Below are 24,944 nucleotides of genomic sequence, written 5' to 3'. Positions count from 1 at the left end.
CTCTCACTGTCACAATACCACTCCTTTTCTTTTCTATGCAGGGCACAAAATGACAATTTTACACCCTTAAAAACCTTTGTTTTTTTTAATACAACTTGGGAAAGGGGTTACATGATAATAATTAAACTAAAAATGGGTGGGCTACCCAAACAATGGCCCCGAACCAACCAAAAGACGGTGCAGCAATAAAAGAATTAAGAAACCTCTTAACTAAATATTCTCAATTTCATTTGGAATTGAGAGGACCCTACTCCAATAAGCATGGCATTGTCTTGTAAACATGAAGTTATTAGTTATAAATGATTGGTTTGTATATTTGAGTAACAAGAGTATAGTTGTTGAAAATATATGAGAGAGAAAAGAGACAAACTCATATGTCATTAGTCTTTCTATTGCATAAATTCTGATCATGTGGAAGCATTCCAAGTTAATTAATTTGGGGCCCTAAAAGTCGTGGAGGTGAAGTTTGATGATCAAAGTTCACCCATGGATAAGAGTGATCATGAAACATTTTTCCATGTTTATTGGCATTTGCGTCCATTAATTTCATATTTAAGGGTGATTTTGACTTTTCGATCAATTAAAACAGTTACAAGCACGTGATAAATCGATGAGAATTTTTGGTATTTCACCCGATAGACGTCAAGGAATAATAATAAGTTTTTGGTCAAAGTGGTTACGTTAGAGGCAAGTGACCACTTTTCCTTCTAATCTTACAGCAAAGTTTAACAGAGTGGCATATTTGTCACAAAATGGTAACGTTACGTATCTAATTGTCACACCTATCAATTTGTGGAGCTTTAATGCAGATGACTGGTAGTTGATGTGAGTTAAATATATTTAACCCTTCATAATTTTACACCATTTCAAGTATAGTATTATCCAGCTTTCTTGTAGAAATGACTCATATATAGACGCTATAGTACACAATACACAAAACCACAGCCAAAAGAAAGAGAACAAGAGCAATTTTTACTCATATTTCCAATTTTGGGCATCTTGAGGCTCTGAGCTATTAATATGTTGGGTTAATTGATGTCTGGTCATATGGGCACAATTTTGAAAGAAAAATATTGCATATCCTAATTTTCTTAAACTTGCAATAATAATAGAATATTGTTTAACAAGGCAAAGATGATTAGATTAGATTATCAGTTTGGCATTTTGTGCCAACCACCAACATAGTAGTTAGTTAGCTTAGTCTACCACCAGCATAGTCAGTTAGCTTAATCTGCGACTTGAACCAGTCCACGCCCAAAAGGATGAAAAAGCACACCCTAAACACAAAAGCAGAGAAGAGCAAATCATTAATGATATCATATCCATGGAACAACTGAAACAAGAAATACTGGATCTTTTTTCCACATTCAGCGAAAATCCAAAGCACCAAAACTGCCAAAAGTTTGATTCAATGACACGCCTCAACCAATAAAAAGCCATACGTTGGTATCTTTACATAAATCTCTGTTACTTTCTTTTGGTTCCTTTTGGACTGACTTATCAATACCACTGCTAGTATACATATTCTATACCAAAAATTCTCTATTCCTCACCTTAAAACTTTCAACTAACCAAAAAACATCGCCTTGGTGACGGACCACGCGAAACAAATTATGGAATACAATATGGAAAAGAATGGGTAATTGAAGGACACCAACCAGACGCAGCTGCTTCTTCTACGTACACAAACATGAACTGAATTCACGCAGCAGCTTCTTCTACGTACACAAACATGAACTGAATTCACGCAGCAGCTTCCCCGAAGAGGACCAATGACATGCTCACCAATCCAGAAAATGAATTAAAATGACTGGTCGGTCAGAGCAGCTTCAAAAGACGAACGAAGACATGCCCACAAAATTTAAAAAGAAGCTAAGACGAGAGGATGGACTGCAGTGCAAGCTGCTGCTGAGGCTGCAAGGATGACCAGGTTGACGCTAGGGTAGAGGGTGGTAAAGTTTGTTGAAGCTGCCTCAACAGATTAATCATCCGACTGGCAGTTTGCTCTGTTGCTAGATCTTTACCTGCACATAAAACCTACACCACCAACTCTCCCAATAAGTTAACAAAAAAGGTAAAACAACAAGAGAAACTAAAACCTAAAATATTGTGGCAGTGGATTATAGTAAATGGGCATCAGAATACAGGAAGATTATACCTCAGCAAAGACTGCAACTATTTTAGAAAGATATTGATTGTTTGGCCCTAAAAGTTCTCTATCTGACCTGCGAAGATGCAATTGTTTTTTCAGTACATCTGTGCACTGAAAAATGAATCACCCAAGTCAACATGTTCTAAAAATTCCAGATCTCTACCTTTCAACCATTGCACAAAGCTGTTCATGCACAACCTTGGCCTCAATCAAATCACCTTTTATAGGCAAGCAGCTTAACCAGGCAGGGACCACCTGCCAAACATCAAACACATTAGAACAATAGTAGGGCCAATGCATCCACTGTCTAACTCATTATGAAAACAGAAACAAAAGTATTGGATATGGAAAGCAAACTCCATAGGGGAAACAACCCAATCTCTGATTTTATCAAACAGGACAAGACCCTACGCTCAATATTGCTTTCCAAAAATGAACCATGTCCATGTCAGGGATCCTACTATCAACTCCTGACATGGAGCATCAGATGATGAGTAGCAACTTTTAGTTAGGACCATTTCTTATACTAGCACTTATTTCAATCTTGTCCAGCAAATAATCAAATTACTTTGATCATGCTGAAGCTCCACAAAAATGAAAAGCTTGTTTCAGTAACCAGATGCACAAATCATCTATTATTGGGTCATCTAGAACTCCTAGAGAAATAATGTAATGGCAGAAGTTTTCTGCTAAATTGTTTGGGGTTTGTGGATCTTATACCAGCAATGCAATACATTAATTCAGATATGACAAAATAATGGCATTAGAGGTTTGCTTGGGAAGAGAAGCAAGAAAAATCATATTTCCTTCATAAAACCAACATGGTCAATGAGTTCACTCATCGGTGGTGACGTGATGAAATTGTCAATGAATTAATTCGTTCCTAATGAGGTGATGACAGACTATACAAAAAGGGCAATCTGCAAGTATACCTTATACACAATCCCAAGCAAGAAAATTATTCGCTTAATGTGACGTCCCACATTGCCTGGATGTGAAAAAGATGATGTGTTTATCTGGAATATGCTCTCTCTAAATAGTATGAGACATTTTGGGGTAAACCCAATAATAAAACCGTGCGGGCTTGGCCCAAAGCGGACAATATCATATCATTTAGGGCGGAGTGTTGTACACATCATCTTTTCCACACCTAGGCAATGTGGGACGTCACACTTAATCTTAACCCTGCATAATAACATGCTGACAGGAATTAAGACCAAAACAAGAGCACTCCTTTGAAGGGAAAAATGACAAAAAAGGGTCTACTAGCAATGACAAGAAATGGCAATCTAGATTCAGTAAATTACTGATGACACTGAAGAAGGTGCAGCAAAAACAAGCCACAATAAAATGCTATGTACCTGTGTAGCATCTATACTTTCACGATGGAACTGGCATATTTTCCCAAGAGATGAAACAGCATTGTCATATGCCATTACATTGTCTGCGTGCAGTGCATTAGGGTGCCGTATTACAACATTCAACCTTGTAAGAGCCTCTGCAAAAAGACAAAAGAACATGTATTAAGGCAACAACTCCAAGGAGAGAGGCAAGTAAAGCAACGTACCTCCAACAAGAGGTTTGAAGACAGATCCACCAAACTCCGCACAAACACCAATCCCATAAACAGCTGCCTGAAAAGGAATTGAGTTTATCTTAAATTAGACCCATGATTACTGGAACAGCACAATAAAGCAGTTCTAATCAAAGTGGCAAACCTGACGAACATCTGGACTCTCATCATTGCAGGCTTCCAATAGGAAAGGAAGGTAAGAATCATAATATCTGTTCAAACAAGAAGTTCAATAAATACAAAAAAGGAACCTGCTGCCAATAACAATTTCAATAAAACAGAAAAGAACGTTTACTTTAAGGCTGCTTCATGGCAATACTCCACAACATCATCGAATATACAAATGGCAATTCTCCTCTCTTCTGCTGTTTTATCTTTCCCCTGCTTGATCAACAAGTTTAATAAGAAAGGTCAAAACCCAAGTGCCTGTCTTAAGGCAGCCATGAATTTCCATAGTACTCACTTTAAAAATAAAAAATAAAAAGCCAACTTTACAAACACAATTTAGCTTTGTTTTCTTTCTTCTGCTTCCTTTAGTTTTACAAAATTAAATAATAATAATAATAATAATAATAATATAAAAAAGCTCTATGAATGGTATCCGGTAGCATGAAAGAAAATGTAGTTTCTCAATTCCACTTTTGATTAAGAGGCTGCCAACCCCCCTTGCAGGTCAAGTTGCAACACAGCCCCAGGAGGGGACAAAGGGGTATTAGTGCAGGAATAAGGATGCAAGCACAACCATAGGAACCAAGTGCTTAACGACACCCTTGCCCAAAAACATATATCAGGAATTAGAAATTAAAACAAAGGAAACAAAAGGTTCTGCTTTAAACCCATGGTGAAAAGGCCAAATACCGCATGTTTCTATATACATCCTCCATGCATTGAAACAGCTAAAGCCCAAAAGCCTTGCATTAACATTTAGGCACTGTTTATTTTGAGACGTAAAACGTTAAACCCAAGGTGAAAAGGCCAAATACCGCATGTAAGAAATATACATCCTCCATGCATTAAAACAGCTAAAACCAAAAAGCCTTGCATTAACATTTAGGCTCCGTTTATTTTGAGACGTAAAACGTTTTCCGTAAAACATCTCCAGCATTTTCTGATGTTTGGCTTTGCTTGGAAAACTTGGTCAACTGCAAAACATTTTTGGTCAATCATAAAACACCCTATCATGTTCAGTAAAATGGTTTACATTTTTTTAAACCATTTTACACACCCCAAACACCACACCTTCTCCCAGCAGCACCAATCCCTGCTAGAGCCACCTCCACTGACAGAAAATATTTGTAGGAAAACATTTTCAGTGTGAACCGAAGTGGAAAATGTTCTCAAGGTGACAGTCGAACACCAAAAAATCAGTAGTTTTCCCAGAAAATGTTTTCAGCTGAGCATTTTAGGTCAAAAAGTTTTACATCAAAATAAACAAAGCCTTAACTAAGATAGAAAGAACTTATACATAAGAAGAGTAATGAAATAATAAAAAATAAGAAATAAGAAAGGAAAAGACTCAAATGTAAAATTGAGAAAGACAACTCACCAACATCGGTGTTACATAGGATGCAAGCTCGTCAAAGAAAGGCAAGAAAGACGCCTTGAAAGTTTTAAGCAAAGTTCCCAAGCAATCACCAACCTTGATCAAGAAAGAAATATAAATCAAACAAAAATAATAACTTAATGGTCATCCAAATCAATTAGAGCATCAACTCATAACCCAGCTGCCATGAAATATATGCTCAGCTAACATACTTGATTAAAAACTTCTTCTTCTTGCTCATTTTCTTCCTTTAGCAGTTCCCCCTCCTCTGCATCAAAGTCCTCGGCTTTGGCCCGCTCTGATCTTTGTTGTTTTCGGGAAGAGCTGGCTGTGATTACCTGTTTAATCTCATCCACTATGCACCTTACTTGGCTAACATCTAAAAGGGGTCCAGAAATCTGAGAGAAAATAACCCTAAATTAACATATATTTAGAAATCCTCAAATTATAAGGCAGAATGAAACCATGAAACTCAAGGACAAGAACAAATTTTACTATTCAATTATTGGAAAATAAAGACTTAAAGTCAGCAAAATACCACCAAATCACCCCTCTCTAACCCAAAAAAAAAAAAAAAGTGAATCGAGTCTAAAAACAATTTTTTGATAAGTAAAGATGTATCCAGACCCTGTGATGCAATAGCCAACAAAAGTGAAAAGTAGCAGTAAAAGAATGCTTAGGAAACAAATTTACTAATCATTTGCTTATCTGTTAATCATGCCCCACAAATAAATGGGGTATATTACACTGAGCTTTCTCAAGTACAGTGCAAACTACAAGGACACAACATTAGGAATGGTTCAAATTTTGGAATTAGTGTTTCAATAGTAGAGTAGGTCACAATTAGTTTGGAGCTAGATCTCAATTTTGCAGGTGCCAAAATAGTGGTGTGATCATGGTAATGTTTTTGATCCATATGGAGAAGATAGTGAATTTAGTGATAGAGATGTGAAGTACAAAATCAAAGTGAAAAGGATAATAATGACACATAACATTAATGCTCACATGGAGATAATACAAGGAACCTCTGCATATTTTTGCTTAGTCTCTAAGAAGATCAGTGCTATTTACCAAGTATAACAAGTATTTATAATAGGTACAATTCAAATATTAAAACCAAAACAGAGAAACAACATAGTTCAAATAATCAGATCGGCAACTACAGGTTAACTGACTGTAACCATAAATCTGTACGCCTTCTCAAAGTAATTTCCTCTCGCTAAGTCACCACCATAACTAAACTAAGATCTTAGTGAGAACACAGTCTCTACTACTTAAAAAAAAAAAAAAAAAACACAGTCTAACTACTAATGCTATGTGTGTCAAGTGTCAACGTACTTGTTTTCTACTTGCAGTTTGAGTTTTCCTCTCAAAACAAATACATTAACAAACAAGTCAAAACACTCCTCAAAATACAAAACACCTTTTATAAAACTATATTCTTACTTGTAGAACTATTTTGACAAACCAGGTGCTTAACCTTAGTAGAGGTGGGAGCTAACTTATTATTTAAAAATATTAAAAAATAAATTTAATTAATTAATTAATTAAAAAAAAAAAAAAAGAATTAGTGGTGGTGTGACCACCCTAAGTAGAGGAGCGCAGCCACCCCTCTCCTCCACTGAGGGTGGCCACACAACCACTTTTTTTTCTTTTTAATTTTTTTTTTTTATAAATAGTCGGTCCACATTTGTTTAGGTTTTCTAAAAATAAACAGGTGTACTCCATAGAAAACATTTTCTCAAATGTGGACCCCACCATAATACACTCCTAAAAATGCTTCTCACCTTCTGTCACATCAAAACATTTTTTTCTAACCAAAAACATAAAACACTTACCCAAATACATCAAGAAACACAACCCAGGTGTATGGGTCTTTGCGAGTAGTAGTTTAAGAAATATGGGGTCCCTATGACCATTGTTTTTTTTCATACATCAAGAATCATAACCCAAGTATATGGGTCTTTGCGAGTAGTTGTTTAAGAAATATGCGGTCCTATGACCATTGTACTTAGCATAATGTACATATAGCCGCGACAAACATCAAGGACACACTTCTCAGCATCATTTAAATCATGTTATGAATTTCTTCCGTAATAATGGGCCATTCTATAGTTCTCAATATCATTTTTTTTCATCAAATATGGAGCTTTCGCAGGCATCTGAACTCCATTGAAAGTTCCCTCTTAGGTAGCCAGCCACTTATTCAGTAAATAAGTAATCAAAAAGTCCACCTACCTTTTTTTAATATTTTTTAAAGGTACCAGCCAGAAGCAAAATTTCCATGACCACAGGGAAAGAGAACTCTCTTAGCCCCATTTGATTCTGCGTAAATCCTTTTTCAGAAAAAGTTTTCCCCACTTTAGGTATTTGGGACAGCTGAAATCTTGGGTTAAAAAAAAAAAAAAAAAAAATGGTTGAACAAGGAAAACAAGGTTAATGGGGAGTAAAATGTTTTACACCCAAAATTTTTTCCACCCTTCTCCCTCACCGCACACCCCATCCTCTCCCTCACCACTCTGCGGCTCCTCCAGCTCCACAATCTCGCTGCTTCCACCCTCCTCCACTGTGCCTCCTCTTCTTCACCATAGCCAATGTGCTTTCCTTCCTCGCCTCGTCTCACCCAAAAACCCTTCACCCTCCTCTCTCCCAACCACTCTCCCCCTTGTCCTCCTGCTCGGCTCTAGTCATCCTTGATGCAGATTTCTCTGTATCGGCCTTTCGGGCTCTCTACACAGCACATTTGGCCCTCAAGGTGCATCTCTGTGACGCCCAATGACGGTCTCTATATGGGCTCCCCTACCTGGTATTCACCACTGTCATGGACAAGCTCAAGCTCCATATTGCTCTCTCTAATCCCTCTCTCCCTTCTGATTACGCCGTCCCCATGGTCCACTCCCGCCTCTCTACCAAAACCCTTGTTGTGTATGCTGATTTTGGGGGTGTGGGGTGACAGTGATGGTGATTTATGGTGGTGTTTATAGAGCATTTTCAGGTTCCAACCAAACAATTGAAAATGTTTTCCAGATCATTTTCATGTTTGCAACCAAACACTGGAAAATAACCAATTTTCCTTCAAATGTTTTCAGCTAAAAATATTTACTGATAGAAAACATTTAACACACCGAAACAAACAGGGCCTCGATGACCAAAGAACCATTTTGTGAATGCCATCCCTTGACCAAAAAACTTTAAAATAAAGAATTGAAGAACATCAGAACTCAATACCTATGATACTGTGGAGAAAGTGATGAGGCTTGGCACAAGAAACCAAAAGAATCGAGGTCCATGATTAGATATCATGAAGTGGCAACAACATTGAAAGATTATTTTCGGATAAGAGAAATAGTTTGACATGGGGTCCATGGAATGCCGAAATCACATTCTCAAATTCATGCATCATGGAAAAGCAAGAAGTTCTAAAAACTATCACTAGCAAAATTAATCACCTCTTCTTTTTCTTTTTTTTTTCCTAGTCACATGTCACAGGAATAATGTCATTGGGATCTACAATAGTTCAATTTGCAAGTAGACACATTGGACCTTTCTCAGAATATAAAACATCTAGGGTGAAAAAAGAGAAAAGAAAACTTTTTTTTGTACAAACATGTACTCCAACCTCATAAATGGATGTACATACCTGTATGCATTCATTCAAAGCATCCATCATGCTTGCACAAATCTCTACTTCTGGCTCCTGAAAGTTAGCCACACTTCCAATATATCAGAATATACAAGCATAAATGCTATGTGTTGAGTTTAAACAAACTGATACCAGAAAATTAAAAAAGAAAAGGTTTAAACGACATTAAACCGCCAACAATCAGAACAGAGGTTTAACCTTGTGTAAAGCTTCCACCAATGCTGGTATGATGTAATCAGATAACTGCTTTATGTAGGACTCATTACAACCATTGGATTGCCCCTTTTCTATAGCTAATTTAGCTGAACGCAACAGCTCCGGCATGGCTATAGACAACATCAAGAATTTCAGTAAAATTCTGCATAATTCACCCAAGGTAAACAGAAATAGCAAAGTTCATATTCATACCTGAAACAGCTGCTTTCCTGACCTCTTCGTGGAAATAAAATTTAAGAAGGGGAACCAAAGTAGGAGCAACCTATATTACTTATTCACATTCAGTATAATATTTATTGAAATCCTTGAAAGGAAACCCCAAAAAGAGTGTTTTTATAAGTTATGCATATAAAAAGATTAAAAAAAAAAAAAAAGCCTCAAAATTTTGAAGATAAACCTGCTCAATCCATGGGAAAAATCCTTCCTTCAACTCATCAGCATAGCAACATAGCATGTTACAAGCTGTGGCTTTTTCCTCCAGGACACTAGTCTTGATTCCTATCCTTTTATCCCCAAGAGTAATCGTTTCAATGCTGCAATAAGAAACAAGGCAAATATTCGTAAGAACAATGGTATCTAACATAAGCATCATCTTTCTTCGAGGACACCTTTCTTTTTTTCTTTTTTCATGCATGTGTCATTTGGATGGGGATTACCTTTTAGGATTCCTAAGAATCCTAAAAATTCTGTTTGGTTGCATTTTAGTATTTTACTGTAGGGAATCCATATGCCCTTGAGAATCTGGACTCACCCTTAACTGCTTTTTACTGGGAATGTAGATTCCCCTTCTTAAGAGGTGGGAATCCACATTCCCGTGGCCTTGGGAATTTATTTTTTTATCTAAAAGACAGAAAGCCCATATTTTATTATTCATAAAGCGTGGTAAACACCTGTGCGCACGCTAAACATTCTCGCTTTCTCAATCACCTTACAAAAAAAATTTAACTCTTTTATACTACAATTTGGTTTTCTTTTTGTTTACTGGATATTGTTATGCTTAAGAAAAGTTAGACTAAATGAAAATTTTGTTATGGTTATTTTTCTAATGCTACTTTTTTTGAGTTTGACTCTGACCATTTGTAAATTTTGTTCATAAAAGTGAATAACTATTTTATTTCACAAATACAAAAAATGAACAGGTTTTATTTGGTTAGAGGAAAAATAAATCAAATTTGTATAAAAGTACGAACTATTTTATTTATTTTTTGGATAATTAATGCGAATATTATTGAAAAAGTGCAAAAGGGCGCAACCCTAATGCAAAAATATATACAAGAGAAACCCCTACAAAATATACAAAGAGCACATAAAATAGTAAGGAACTATTTTATTCCACACAAAAAAAGGGAAATAACAGGTTTTATTTGGTTTTAGATGAAAAATAAATAAAATTAATTAAAATAAGTACATAAAAGTCGTGAACTATTTTATTCCCCTAAAACAAAAATGAATAGATTTTATTTGATTATCATTCATCAAAAATAGGCTTTATTTCATTATCAATAAAAAAAATAAATAAATAAATAAATCAAACGGTATAGACAGTTTATATATTGAGAAATAAAAGAAAAACCACAGTTTATATATAGCTTTTTCCCCTTTATCATTTTTTGTTTAATTGTTAAATATTTTTATATCAAACAACTTTATACACTTGAAGTGAGAAACATAGGGATATTTTGAAAAGTATAAATAATTCCTACAAGATACCTAAGAGTAAACCAACAATGAGAATTCATATTCCTAGGAATCCTACCAAATTCCTAATCATTCTTAAACATGGATTTAATCACATTCCCAAGAATCCAGATTCTCAGAAATCATATTCCTGAAAATGTGGATGTCGAGGCAATGTTTGATTCCCCAAACCAAATGCCACATTAAGATGGTGTTTGTCAAACAACAAGGCATTGTTCACACTTTTTGTTTAAAAAAAAAAAAAAGAATAATGATTGGTATAGAAAAGTCGAAAGGTTGTATTGAAAAGTGAAAAAGTGATATTGAAAAGTGAAAAAATTTTGTTTTGTAGTAAAATTTTTATTTGAATAGTAGTAAAAAGTAAATGATGTGAGATAAAAAGTGTGAATGTTTTAATGTTGATTTTTTTTTTAAATGAAATGAATAGTATTTAGGGAGGGGTTGGTGTTTAACAAACTGAGCCTAAGAGTTGGTGCTCTTCTTTGAGAAGAACAAGACCTAAACAATGAAAGCAATACATGAGTGCTCAAAATGAATTTGGTAATTTTATTTTCCTATTTTATGGTCTTTTCATCACCCCCCACCCACCATCTAAGTCAAGGCCAGTTATTCCACTTAATGGTTTCTCCAAAACAAAGCGTAGGTGCAAGGTCTGGAATCTGGAAAATGACAGTATAGAGTTCAGATAGACGTCTGTATGTACATGCGTGTATGTGTGTCACCCAAATCATTTTAATGAAAATGTTGAGGGTGCCTCTATCTAGCCTAATATCATATAAAACATAAAACCTGCATGATGAACTTTATCTCCACTCCAAGAATATAATTTAGATGAGAAAAAAGAAAATATTCAGATAAATATTAAAGGAGATTAAATTATATGGACATAAATCTCACAAAATTAGAAACAACCGGATATTAAAATTTAATGACACTATAACTAAAAGGAAACCTGTCATCATCTTCATCAATATCAGCATCTGAATCCGCAGACGTAATCGTGACATCAGGCTTAAGTTGAGCCGATTGAAGCAATGGGGGCATAACAACATTCATGTAAGGAAGAAAATCCTGCCCAAGGCACTTGCAAAGTCTGGCCCATGCCTGAAATATAATTACGCAGTTGGTTTTTCCACCAGTTTTTAACAAGAAGTAAAATAAAACCTTTATCAACAAGATAAAAGTGCACGATATCTTTTACGTAGACTTCCACATTATTCCCTCAAATGGAAAGAACATACTTGTAACATGTAGCTTGTAGTTGGATCATCCGACTCCATTTCAGATCCTTGCAATGACATCAAGACATCCATAACCTTATAAGAGGAAAAAAATCAGTAAGGACATAGTAAAATATTTCAGGGGGGAGGGTGGCATCAATCAAAGAAAAGAAAAGGTCACTACTCCTTGATAAGTCATGTATATGGTTAGCAAAAACAATCAAAGAGTCAAAGGCTCGAAAATGTTATAAATTGTCACCTGCTTAGCATCATCCCTAAACTTATCCTTCCCAACAGCCATTCCAACCAAACTAATGCACTCCATAGATTTGGCACGAAGCATACGATTAGACTTGTCATTCGCATTCACCAAAATAGCTTTCAAGTAAGGCATTACTGCATCATAATACTTTTGAAATTGCTCCTGTTATAACAACAATAACATTTTAAAATGATGGATTCTAAAATGAAATTGAGACTATTTATGTAGAGTATGAGTAACTAAATTACTTGTGACGAATCAGCGACTGATGCTAAAGCTGTCAAAGCACCCTCTTGCACCATCTGCTTCCCATTCTGGAAAGCATACAAATAACACAAAAGATATAAGCTCAATAAAAAGGGGAAAATGACAACTCCTCTAACCAAAGAAAATAAGAATTCCCATAAGAAAAACAAAGAAGCAAAGCCCAGGATATCACCATGGCAAGATAAAGAATAAGCTTATGAAGGACAGTTCAAACACCTAATGTTATATTATAAAGCTACAGGACTTATGGGTGTGTGTGTGTGCACACTATGAACACAGCATGCATACTTTGCACCACAGCTAAAAAAATAGCTTATCGCTCACCTCCACCAGTCTTGCTCTTCATCATTTCTCTGTCCCACAATTCTTTCATTTTCCTCACTTTCTTTCAAACATCCTAAACTAACACCTAATATCAACCACCTTAAAAAGCCTTTAATTTCCAATAACTAGTGCTTTAGTTCTACTACAAAAAGGCACACTTAAACAATTAATGCAACATAGTCCCCAAGATTATATCCAAAAGCAGGGTATGATACCCCATCCTCTCTGCCACAACTTTCTCTCCTGTTTCCATTGCAATCACATATAATCAAGTTAGTAAAAAACGTATCCAGGCAAGTTCCCTCTCAAACCCCCTTTTTGAGTCATCATTTTACTTTTATGTAGTTAAGATAGTATACATCAATGAAAATGTGTCATTTCTTAAGTTCTCTCTCAGGGACAAAAGAGGCTTGTAAATATCTAGTTTCTGAGTAGAAGTGTTCAAGGATTACAGCTGAAAAAAATAAAAATTAAAGCTGCTCAGCAGTTAGGCCATCTGGACCAACTTGCTTATCTTTTTTTTTAATATAAGTAATCGAAAAATTTATTAAAAGCGTAAGGGCCCCTACATACATAGGAAGTATACAAAAGAAAACACCTAAATGAAATGATGAAGAAGAAAGAAACAGTTCATTTATCAGTTTGGTCATCCTCACATAATGAATTGATTTGCCAGTTTAAGTGTGTCGCATTTTCAACAAGTCCCATAATTTTATGCTTGGCATAATAATAATAATAATAATAATAATAATAATATAATGAAGTCCAATAATTGTATACTCTCTGCATTTTTAGATGTTGTTTCGTTCTAACTTGTTTTCCCTGCACCCAATTTTTCTTTTTGACTAGAAATTTTTTCCCAGTGTTCTTGTGTACCTCCTTGTTAGGGCTACACCCACTTTTTTCCCTTGTAAATAATTTTTTTTCTATTTATATGAGTAAAAAAATAAAGAAAAAAACAAAATCAAACAGTCCCAGAACATCTTCAGTAGATATGTTCAGAGTTCTATATACACATTTTTGAATACTGTAATCAAACAGTACTATATGGACAAGCGAACACATGCTCAGCGTAGGTTGATGACGAGGATGATCATATACCTGGAGGAGGACAAGAAGTTTGGTGACAATAACATCCAAATATGGTGTTAAGATATCTGGGGTGCAATTCTCACTGAAATTGAGCACTGCTGAAGCAGCATGGGCCTGTGACAACCAGAAATGACAGTTATTTTTTTATTTAATAAGTAACAGCAAATTCATTAAAAAGTGCAAAGGCCCAACCCAAGTATATAACAAGTATACAAGAGAGAAGCCTAACAAATAGTGGAGAAGAAATCTAAATAGCATGAATATTCGAAAAACTACAATATGAGGCAGCAGCCCAAAGAAAGAGTATTAAGAAAGCATTAGAGTTATTGGAACGCTTTTATATGAAGATGCATACATTACACAACCAAGGGGCCAAAAGAAACTTAAAGCAACTAATAAAAATATCAGGAGGCAAACATTCGACAGTTAACAAATTTATTTTTCTACAATTACTCAAGGTTTGGCTTCCATACCAAAGTCCAATATACGCATTACTTTATTGTACAACTTTTAAACTTACATTGCCAACGGGCTATGGTTCAAATATCACATCCTCCGCTCATAAAAATAAGGTAGATTGTGAGGTGGGTAAATTCAAGATCCATCAGTTGCATATGTAACTTTACAACAAAAGAACTACGTTTTATATTTATAAGCTGGTCTGAATAAACATGTGAGAAATGGAATCAGCTTTTCTTCACTACCAATTTACATCAAACCCAATAAACAAAAACCATTCTGTGTTTCTCCCATGGATGCCAATTAGAATAAGCATCAAATGTCACCTTGTGATTTATTAAGCAATTGAATTGTAAAGTAATTGTAGCTGAGAAGATTTAGAACTAACATTAAACTGAAATCCTATGTTAGTCATCCCACCCCATCTTATTAGGGAAACATGTAAGAAGCAAGCTCAGAACCCCAGTATTAGGGGAGGCCTTTTTTTCATGTCAGTGAGCGTATGGTACTTACATAAGTCCAATCATTTTTAAAAAAGTCAATATATAAATACAACAAGGTGAATTGAAAGAGTGTTCCCTGTCATAAAAAAAAAAAGTATATAATTAACTATTACATGAATAATGATCCATTCACCAAATTTAAACATCAATGCAAACCATCCTCCCTCAATTTTAAGTTAGCAAAACGTGAATGACAATCCTTTTGAAAGGGATGCGGTATATACCGAAACAATGGCTAAAAAAAAAAGAAAAAAGAAAAGGAAAGACCATCCATCTTTATTTGCAGGGGAAAAAAAAAGAAATTAGAAGGGAGAGAGAGGGAGAGAGAGGAAACAACAAAAAATAGGATATACTCCTTATATCACAAACCTGAACTCGGGGATTGTGGAAATCATCCATAGCTCCAGCTAATGCAGGGAGCACTTGAGCATGATAATGAACTTGCAACTCTGGGCCCAAGTCCGTGGACAATTGCCCAATTGCATTTATCGCTGCCCACCGCACACGGGGATGCGGATGTTGGAATGATTTCAAAACCATTGATAGTACTTGTTCCAAGTTTTTTATCATTACCTGCGTCAAAAAAAGAGAGACCATGAGAACACCACACTTCAAGACAAATCAAGTCTTTCGGTCAACATAGCAAAACCAAAACCAATGAAAACTGTAACGGAACTACATAAAATGCAATAAAAAATACCAGAACATTGTTTCCAGTCAAATAAAAATACTTGAATCAGCAACTGTTCCTCGACACATAAGTAACAAGTAAATACATTTCCCGAAACCTATTGCCCACACTAACCCGCACTCCAAGTTACTCCCAACATATTGGGCAAAACATCTATCAAAACTCACAAGCAATGCTCTATACCTTCGAGCAACCCTCCGCGATTTGTGCAAGCGCAATGAGGGCGGCATGATGCTTTTGCCATTCCGGAGCGGCCAAGAAAGGCTGGAAAGTCTCGGAAGCGACGGGCACAATGGTATTACCACCCAAGGAAATGGACAGCCTGTCCAAACACTCCTGGCCAAAGGCGTAATTGCTGGTTTCCCCGGCGTCCTCGTCCTCGCTCTCCGCATTGTGCCAGGACGGATCATCCTCCACATCCAAGAGCATATTCATCAGCACCGCGAACAGCCTCCGTATAAACTGCGGCAACTTCCTCATCATCCCCGGGGCACGCTCCCTCGCCTCCGCCAACGTTATCACGAACTCAATCGCCAAATGCCTCGTGCTCTCCTCCAAACTATCCGCCTCCGCAATCTGCAACATAGACCCGACCACGTCCACCAGCTGCCTACGCAAGAATCTCGGCTCCGTCCCGGCTAACTCGATCAGAAGCTCCAAGGCCTCCTGAGCCGTCGCCTCCTGATTGCAATTCAAGGCCTCGGTCAAAGTCCGCATCATCAACGGCAACAAGTCCTGGAACCTGTCCCTGTCTGAAGAGCTCGACAAGCACTGCACGAAATTGATGGCCGCGCCTAGCGCCGCAATCCTGACATCCGAACTTCGCGGCGAGCCCAAGCAATTCAAGAACACGCCATGGAGCGTGGTCAGGTGCGGTGCGAGGGTTTCTCCGATATAATGCGCCAATTGCGCGAAAATTAGCAGAGCCAATTCCTGAAGGTTGAGATTATCCGAAGTGACGCACTGGAACATGAAGGGGAGGAGCTCGGGCCAGGCGTCCTCGGGCAAAAGGGCGGAGGCGAGTTCGGAAACGGCGTCGCAGAGCTTTTTGGAGATGGACTTGACCTGCTCGGTCTGGAGGGAGGAGAGGAGGACGGACTTGAGGGAGGAGCGAGTGGAGTCGGCGAGGCGGGGCCAGAGATCGGTTAATTGGCGGCGGAGGAGGATGGCTGACATGGTGCGGGACTCGGGGCGGGGTGAGGACTGAAGGAGGCGAGCGAGCTGGAGGGAGAGGGAGTCCGGCTGGTTCTGCTTGCAGAGGTTGAAGAGGGACTCGGCCTGGGCGCGCTGCTCGTTGGTGGAGGACATAAGGTGGGAGATTAGGGTTTCGAAATGGGAAGCGTCGGGCCCCAGGAGGAGGGCCAGTTGGTGCGGAGTCGGATCGGCCGCCATCGGATGATAGTGGGGGAGATTCAGGAGCGAGTTTTAGGGTTTTAGGATTAGAGGCCTAGAAGGGGAGGGAGTTTTCTTTTTTTGGTTGGGGAGGCAGGAGAGAGGGAGAGAGAGAAAGAGAGAGAAGGAGACACTAAAGAGGGTTTGATCTTGTTAAGGAGGTTTTTAAATGGTTGGAAGGGTGGAACTTGGATGCGGTTCTTGCAGGAACTGGCCCATCGCTGGCGAATGAATATACGCCACGTGGACAGGAGAAATGCCAAATCGTCTTCTGATACTCTAGTCCTCAATAGATATTAAAATAATAAAATACTAAATTATAAAAAATAAATAAATAAAAATTATTATTATATTATATAATTTAAATTATTTGCATAGAAAAGAAAATTAAATTATTTAATATCAAAATAATGTTTCAGATTGGAGAGAATTTATTCCGTAAAGCATCTAAGAATACTTGATCAGAAATTCTAGAACATGACGTGGTCAAAGACAACTCGAGGGATTTTTGGTACGAAAATAACCAAAGGGCCTATTTTTCTTTTTGAAGGAAATTCTGAACAAAGCTTAGCTACAATTTATTCGAATTGCATGCATTTCAGACAGCTTTACAAAAGAAAAAACATGTGTATAACTCTCTTACTTGGTTGTGCAATCTGAATTGTTAGAGACAATAAACCCTACATTTGTCCTTTTATGTGGAGGCTATATGAAGTACTTGAAGTTCTATTTTTATCGTTTTATCATTGCTTGTTATGATAAAAGTTTTTTTTTTTTTTTTAAACACATTTTTAGATGATCAAACTGACAAAGAGCTTTCTGCAAAATAAAGAAAAACTTACTAAAGTTACGCCAATCGAAAGGAGGTTAATGGAAAACTTCTGAATCTTAAGAAAGTGGAGTTAATGAAAAACCTCTGAATCTTAAGTAAGTGGGGTTAATGAAAAACCTCTAAATCTTAAGTCAGTAAAAGCTTTATGAGACGAAATTGAATAAAAAGACAATGAGAGAAATAATGTATGTAATTGGCTTTGGCTTTGGGGGTAGTGAGCCTTTTAAGGGAGAGGCACATCATTCAATATGGTAGCATTGATACTTAGAGTGTGTTTTTCCTTGTAGGTCACATTAATGGTGGTTTGGCAATTGATGGGAGTATATAGTTTCCGTGTGAAAAAAATTCTAAGAGTTATTTGATTAAGCTTCCATGTGAGAGTAATTATGTGATCTAATGGCCCGTTGATTTTCCATGTAAGGGCTACTTGAGTGGGCTTAAGGTAATTATTTAGTATATCACTAGTTGCCCCCCATATCCACCTGAGATTCTGCATCAATCTCAGCTAGCATCCAAGGCCTCCACTACATTCAAACATGCAATCCTGTTTAGACAATGTTCGTGTATTGGAATTCCTTCAGATTTTAACATTAAGTAGACTCCTTACTGTGTCTTGCCTAGTAACAATGGTGTCAAGATATATCACTTTGGCATCTCATTAGACTTGTTCCAGCAATCATATCGCTCTTTGTCCTCTTGAGTGGCTTCCAAAGTTGGGAACTCTAGACAAGGTTGAGACATCACATATTAGTCAATGTAATTTGGTCCAATCAATTTATTCTAATTCAAATTAGTAGCAAAAGGGGTAAATCAAGACATTTTTAATCATATATAATTATGCAAACAACAAATATAATATGGAACCCAAAAAACCGTAATATATTAGAATGCAATGACAATGTAATCCTAATATATATGATTACCATCAATTACAACGATTCCTCTAAAAAAATAATTATTATATAAGGTAAATATCTTATCATAACATATATTCTAATATAAATAAAATATCATACCATATAATATATTTTAATATATTCTTACATTAATAACTTCTTCGAGTAAAATTCTATTCTTGTAACATTCATTTCCCATTTAAGAGGACCTTGTCCTCAAGGTCTTGAAAATCTTGTACTTGAAATTCCCTTCTTGGTCTAAAATTGAAGCCCGGTTGAGATGCCCTGTATAGAATTGAGAGCACAAGGTAGCAACAACACACATTAAAAAAAATAAATAACCCTCTTTTGAAGAATTTTTTTCCCTTTTCTTTGAAGACCGCGCCTGCTGCTTTCCTATCAACTTTTTTTTTCATCTCTTTCTCAAACATAACAAAAAGGGGTGATTACTTCTTTTTTCCCATGAACTATCACACTATTTTAATATATATCTATGAACTGTCAATCTTACTATCCGATCTTATTAGACTATCATTTTCTTCCTAAAACAATCATTCTGTTAGTCAAACTCCTTAAATTGGATGGAATATTCTCTTTTAGACATTAAATCTCATTAAAAGACAAAAATACCCCCGAATAAAAAATTCAAACAAAAAATATAAATATATAAAAATTATAAATTAAGTTTTTTAAAAAATAAAAATAAAAAAATAGGGGGTGGCCAACGAGCCATCCTCAGAAGTGGTCAGGGGTGGCTCTCTGCCAACCCCTGACCCACGGGGGTGGCGCGCGGCCACCCCCGGCCACTCTCAAATCTGGCTGGGGGTGGCCCATGTGAGCCACCCCTAGGCCATAGGTATAGTGACCCAAATAATTTAGGTAGCTTAGTTAGAGGGTTAAATTAGGTTTTTGGTCACTAGGTACAGCTGTATGGACATTTTGGAAATTTCAGACCTTCTGGCCGGATGTATGACCATGAGCCCGGACGTACGACCCGAAGCGTTCCAGGGAATGCCACTTTGGCCAGGTGTCCGATAACTCCTGTTTTTATGTTCTAGGTTTGTTTTAGCTTGGGTTTAGAACTAATGATAGGTCTTTTCTCAGTATTCAAGGTTATGAAGCCTCAATGAGATTTTATGGAGGAGCCTTACAACCTAGGTGAGTACAAACTCACATGGATACTTATTGTTATTTTTTCCGCATTGTATGATTATTTTATATATATCAAACATGCATATTTTGCAACTCTCATGAAATACATTTTTGAACTACTATGAACTCTTTTTTGTGAAAACGTATATTGATTAATAAGATAATGATGAGGCTTGTAAAACTATGCATGTAAAAGACGAATAAAATTAATTACATCGTATGACATGGTACCGATACGTGCGGGATAACGACCATGGGCTTACTATACAGGTTAACTTTATGGTCAAGTGTGTGTATGTGTGGACCTTGGATATAGTGGTTTTCGTGACTGGCGTAGCCATTACCAAATGGTTGGTCATTACAGGACGTACAGCACTAGTAGCGTAGGCCACCCGAGGTCAGACTCGGTCGGGATGATAGTGGTGGACGGTAGCGTACAATGGTTGGGGTACCGACATTGTATTACAGGTCCCTCGGGACAACGACAACCCTACTGAGAAGGAGTAATATTTCAGGTAGGCTATACTGTTGAACTATGACATGATTATCATATTACAGCATATTATATATATATATGTATATTGCATTCTGGATAAACTGTCATCTCATACTGTTGCATGTGCTTTATAAACAGCTGAGTTCACCATTTAATGACGGATACGTCATGTACATTTATACTCATTAAGTCGTCGAACTTATCCTTTGTATTATTTCATTTTTTTTTTCTCCATATGTACAACTATGTTGTTATAGATAGTTTAGCAAAAGATGGATACCGCGAAGCATCCGGTTATTTTGGAGGATTTGATTGGGGTGACGCTTGAGGACTTATTGCGAGATTAGGCGGATGCTTTTGGTAACTAGTACTTTTGGGTTATGTTGTAGATTTAAGAGTTTTTATGAATGCTTGCATATTAAGGTATAACATAAATCCCTTGTAAAAATGATTTGTATAGTGTGATTTCGGCTACTTTGATGTTCCTTGGTAGATGCTCTGGTTGTAATGATTAATATTTATAGAATCTTAATATTTCTGCTACTTAGTATTCTCTCTTTTCGAGGAGTAGAGATCCTTGAATCTTGTTCCTAGCGGAACAAGGCTGGCAATTTGATGAGTTTGGGTAGTAAGGTTGGCAGTTTATGAGGGAATATTGACATAGCTAGCGTGGTAGTTCATGGGGGAAAAAAGGTAATTACCTCCAACAAAAAAAGGAAGTTGACCTCCTTTTTTTTTTTTGATTGATCAGACTTAACAATTCTTATCGTCTCTTCTTCTCTCTCTCTTTCGATTTTTTTTTTTTTCCTCTGAACCAAACAAATACGAGATTTAAGCAAATCAAAAATTTTGGGCGTTAACTTTGTATCCATAGTACTGTAGTAACAAGAGTGAGACCTAGTAGTGTGAAGGTGTAGTGCAGACCGACCAACATGGTGAGAATGATGGCGGCGCAGGTTGAGATCGCCTCTTCTTAGATTGGCGAAGGAACGGTGTGGCTAGGCTGACGACAGTTTCGTTGGACACCAGCGTAGGTTGCAACGACGGAGGTTGATGGTAACAACGACAACGACGCAGGAAAGATGGTGGTGTTGGAGATTCCGATCTAGTGCTGTGGGAGTCTTTGAGGTGGAATTTAGCATTTCTACAGTTCTTTTTTTCCTCAATTTTGTGACAGTGGCAGCTAGCCAGCTAGATGATGTGGGGTTGTTGGCTTTAGGTGGTTGGGTTTGCTGTTGGGGTGTTTTGGAGGATGTGTTTGGTCAATTGGGTGATCAAATCCGTTGGATGTGGAAGATCTTTATCTGCGGTGATTGGGTTGTATGTAGTTGCTTGGAGAGAACTCCATCCAATTTGGCATTAGCTTCTTTCAACTTTGTTATCACACGTTCCATCATGTTTTCAAGACAATCAATTTGTTGCTCCAAACAATCTACTCTTTGATTCGCCATCGAACTTGGCTTTGATACCAATGTTACATGAATGCTTTCACAAATACGTAATGGGGATAAATTGTTAGGTTTTAAGAGAACCTAGACCCTTTAGATTCGTTGAAGAGAACCTAAAGCCTTTTCAAACATAAGGTTTGGAATAATTTTCTGGTTTGCTTTTCATTATTTCATCACTTAAATAGAAAATACTCAACAACCCTAGATACTGAAACAAAAATAAGTATATGATTTGATTACCATCAATTACAACCATTCATCTAAAAGGTAATTATTCTATAAGGTAAATATCCTATCATAACATATATTCTAAAATAAATAAAATATCATACCATACAATATATTTTTAATATATTCTAACGTTAATAACTGCTTCGAATAAAACTACATTCTTGTAACAAAAACATTTCATAACATGATAATGGAAATAACTAATAATAAATAATATTTGGATATTTTGAACACCTATTGAGTGAGGTTGTTGTGTTGTGGTCGAGATCCACGATCCCCATGGCTTTGCCATGCCAAAAATTTCACAAACACCATGCATTGGAGAAATGCCCATATGAAAACCTACTTTGTATAACACCACTCATTTTGCACCAATGGATCTCTCGCCGAATGGGAATGCCTATGGGAAGACACGTAGGGTCAACCCTGACCTTTTTACGACCACCCAACAAGATGGTTTTTGTAGGATTTAATTTCATACTTGCATGTAATTTTTTTCATGCAAGTACCCTAACCCATATCCCTCATTCAACACACTTTGACTACAATCTATCCCGGTCATTCACATGAGTTATTGCTTTAGTTAGACCTATATCTTGTTCACCGTGTCGGAATCTAGGGTTTTATTGAGAATAGGAAGAATCATACTTTAGATCATATAGAATTTTAATTATTTTAATTGTAACAAACCACAATGTCGTTGCGTACAGTAGGAAGGTATAAGAGACAGCGGGAAGTAGAGGTGCCAACTTCATCCTCTCGTGAACAGTGAATAGGCTAAAGAGCATATTCACTGTTCACACTACAAATAATTTTTTATTGTTTTTTTCTCTCTCCCTCCCTCTTCGTCTCTCTCTCTCCTTCTCAGGTTCTCTCCTCCACTTTTGGTTTGCTCATCTTCCTCCACCAGACTAGAAAATCGTCTGGTTTGCTCCCTCCTCCATAACACTTCATTAAATCTACTAACTTGAGAATCAAAACCTATTTTGAGAAAAAATTCCATCCAATTGAGCCAATAACAACAAACCAAAACAACCGGAAAACTCTCCATCCATTAAATTCGAAAATCACACCCCAAAATCGACACCCATTCGAAAATCACACCCAAAATCGACACCCATTACATACAAAAAAAAAAAGAAAAATCGACACCCATCAAACCAAATCGTCCCTTAGCGCCTCTCTTTCTCAACCTCCAGCTCTTCAACACCAACAACACTCCTTTCTTGATTTTTTTTTTGGCAGCTTTGACATTCAAGATTCATGATAGCCCTCTTGTTAGTTGATGGACTTTCCAAAAATTAGAGGATAGATCGAGATATGTTTGTGGATAGGGGTGTAAACGAGCCGAGCTTGAACGAGCTTGGATCGTTTAAATTTTACTCAAGCCGAGCTCAAAGACCAGCCAAAAACATCGAGCTTGATCTCATAATAAGTCAAGCCAGTTTGCGAGTAGGCTCTTATATTCTTTTTAATATATATATATATATTTTTATAAATTTAAACTTCAAGTACTCTTTTACGGCTCAAGAAACCAGTTTGCATATGAGCATTTGCTTAGCCTGGCTAGCCAAGTATGGAGCCTGAGTCAATATAGCAAGGCACTTGGTTTCGAAGAGAGAGGATATGCATCCTTTATAGATAAGCAAATTTGGGGATTAGTTTTTTCTTAGCAATGTGAGACAAGTTAACAGGTTGTATTCAGACTACAGTAGAACAAAGCCTCCTTACAAAAAAATATTCTTTCAAAGTCTCTCTCTCTCTCTCTCTCTCTCTCTTAATCTCCCTTATCAGTCAGATCGCATCTTTCACCCCAACTCTCATTTCCCACTCTCTCACTCTCGCTCACCAAATTTTTGTCAAAACAATTTTATATATATATAACAAAATAAGTTATATAGTATATTTGTTATTATTGAGTAATATTGACTATATATTTTTATTTGTTATTTAATGAAAAATATACGAGTCGAGCCTTATACGAGCACGCTTGCGAGTCTAACCGAGCCAAGCCGAGCTTGCTTCGTTTAATATTCGATCCACAATTTCTGTTCACGAAGCGCCTCATTTAATAATCGAATTGAGCACGAGCCAGGCTTATACGAGCCGATCCCAAGCTTACTCGTAATCAACTTGCTCACTTAACACCCTTATTTGTGGAGCAGAAGCATGCTTTTGTTGTTAATCTTCATCTCTACAGTTCTGGTTGTGGTGAGCGAGAGTGAGAGGAAAAGGGGGTTTGGGCTGGAAAATAAGTCAGAGGAGGCCAGAGGGGTGTGCGTGGTGAGGAAGAGAGAGAAGGAAAAAAAAAATTTAAAATAAAGTAAAAAAGTAAAATAGATAGTCTGTTGGAGTTTGTTGTGAAAAATTAGTAGCTAAAATAAATAAAGTTGAATTTTGAGTGGCTAAATTGGCCACCATTGCTGGAGATGCTCTTAGAATTAACATTTAAATGAGATATCAAATCAAATTAGATTTAAATATATTCAAATATGATTTGACTTGATTTTGAAATTAAATCTCATAATATCAAATAAAATAATATATTCTAACCATAGGCCTTAATTTGTTTGTTTCAATTTTTTTTTTTTTTTTTTTTAAGAGATCGATCCAGAAATGGCTCCTTTCATTTCAAGTTATTCATGACACGTAATTACATAGAAGGTATGGATCTGTATTCTCTCCAGTCCTATTGGACTGGAGAGGTCTCCAGTTTCTAGGGCCATCATGCTGCCACGTGTCCCACTTCAAAAATATTAGTATTTTATTATTTAACGTTTTAGAAATAAATAAAAATAAAAATAATAAAATAATGTATATATATATATATATATATATATATATATATATATAT

The 24,944-nt window shown here is 36.7% G+C and overlaps 1 protein-coding gene across 1 annotated transcript; it reads right to left on the bottom strand.

The window, feature by feature from the left end:
• Nucleotides 1-1,331: 1,331 nt before the first annotated feature.
• LOC132191425 (uncharacterized) lies at nucleotides 1,332-17,091 on the bottom strand. Its single transcript, XM_059606438.1, has 20 exons — nucleotides 15,827-17,091; nucleotides 15,322-15,525; nucleotides 14,000-14,104; nucleotides 12,556-12,621; nucleotides 12,305-12,469; nucleotides 12,067-12,141; nucleotides 11,778-11,929; nucleotides 9,525-9,660; nucleotides 9,320-9,389; nucleotides 9,110-9,237; nucleotides 8,909-8,965; nucleotides 5,481-5,666; nucleotides 5,272-5,364; nucleotides 4,021-4,106; nucleotides 3,871-3,937; nucleotides 3,720-3,786; nucleotides 3,514-3,650; nucleotides 2,316-2,407; nucleotides 2,159-2,225; nucleotides 1,332-2,037 (listed from the first exon to the last, which is right to left on the bottom strand). The coding sequence occupies exons 1-20, from the start codon at nucleotides 17,033-17,035 to the stop codon at nucleotides 1,873-1,875; spliced, it is 3,327 nt and encodes a 1,108-aa protein (XP_059462421.1). The 5' UTR covers nucleotides 17,036-17,091; the 3' UTR covers nucleotides 1,332-1,872.
• Nucleotides 17,092-24,944: the final 7,853 nt, after the last annotated feature.

Source organism: Corylus avellana, chromosome ca9 (genome assembly GCF_901000735.1).
Source record: "Corylus avellana chromosome ca9, CavTom2PMs-1.0".
In the NCBI taxonomy this organism is placed as follows: domain Eukaryota; kingdom Viridiplantae; phylum Streptophyta; class Magnoliopsida; order Fagales; family Betulaceae; genus Corylus; species Corylus avellana.
The sequence above is the reverse complement of the archived record's forward strand: the minus strand, read 5'-3'. Positions and strand labels throughout refer to the sequence as shown.

Excerpts from the sequence above, each read along its gene's own strand:
- LOC132191425 (XM_059606438.1), bottom strand. The coding sequence starts at position 17,035 with ATGGCGGCCGATCCGACTCCGCACCAACTGGCCCTCCTCCTGGGGCCC. Across the intron at positions 3,787-3,870 it reads AGAGTCCAGATGTTCGTCAG|GCAGCTGTTTATGGGATTGG; the intron begins GTTTGCCACTTT and ends ATTCCTTTTCAG. Across the intron at positions 2,226-2,315 it reads CTTTGTGCAATGGTTGAAAG|GTCAGATAGAGAACTTTTAG; the intron begins GTAGAGATCTGG and ends GCATCTTCGCAG.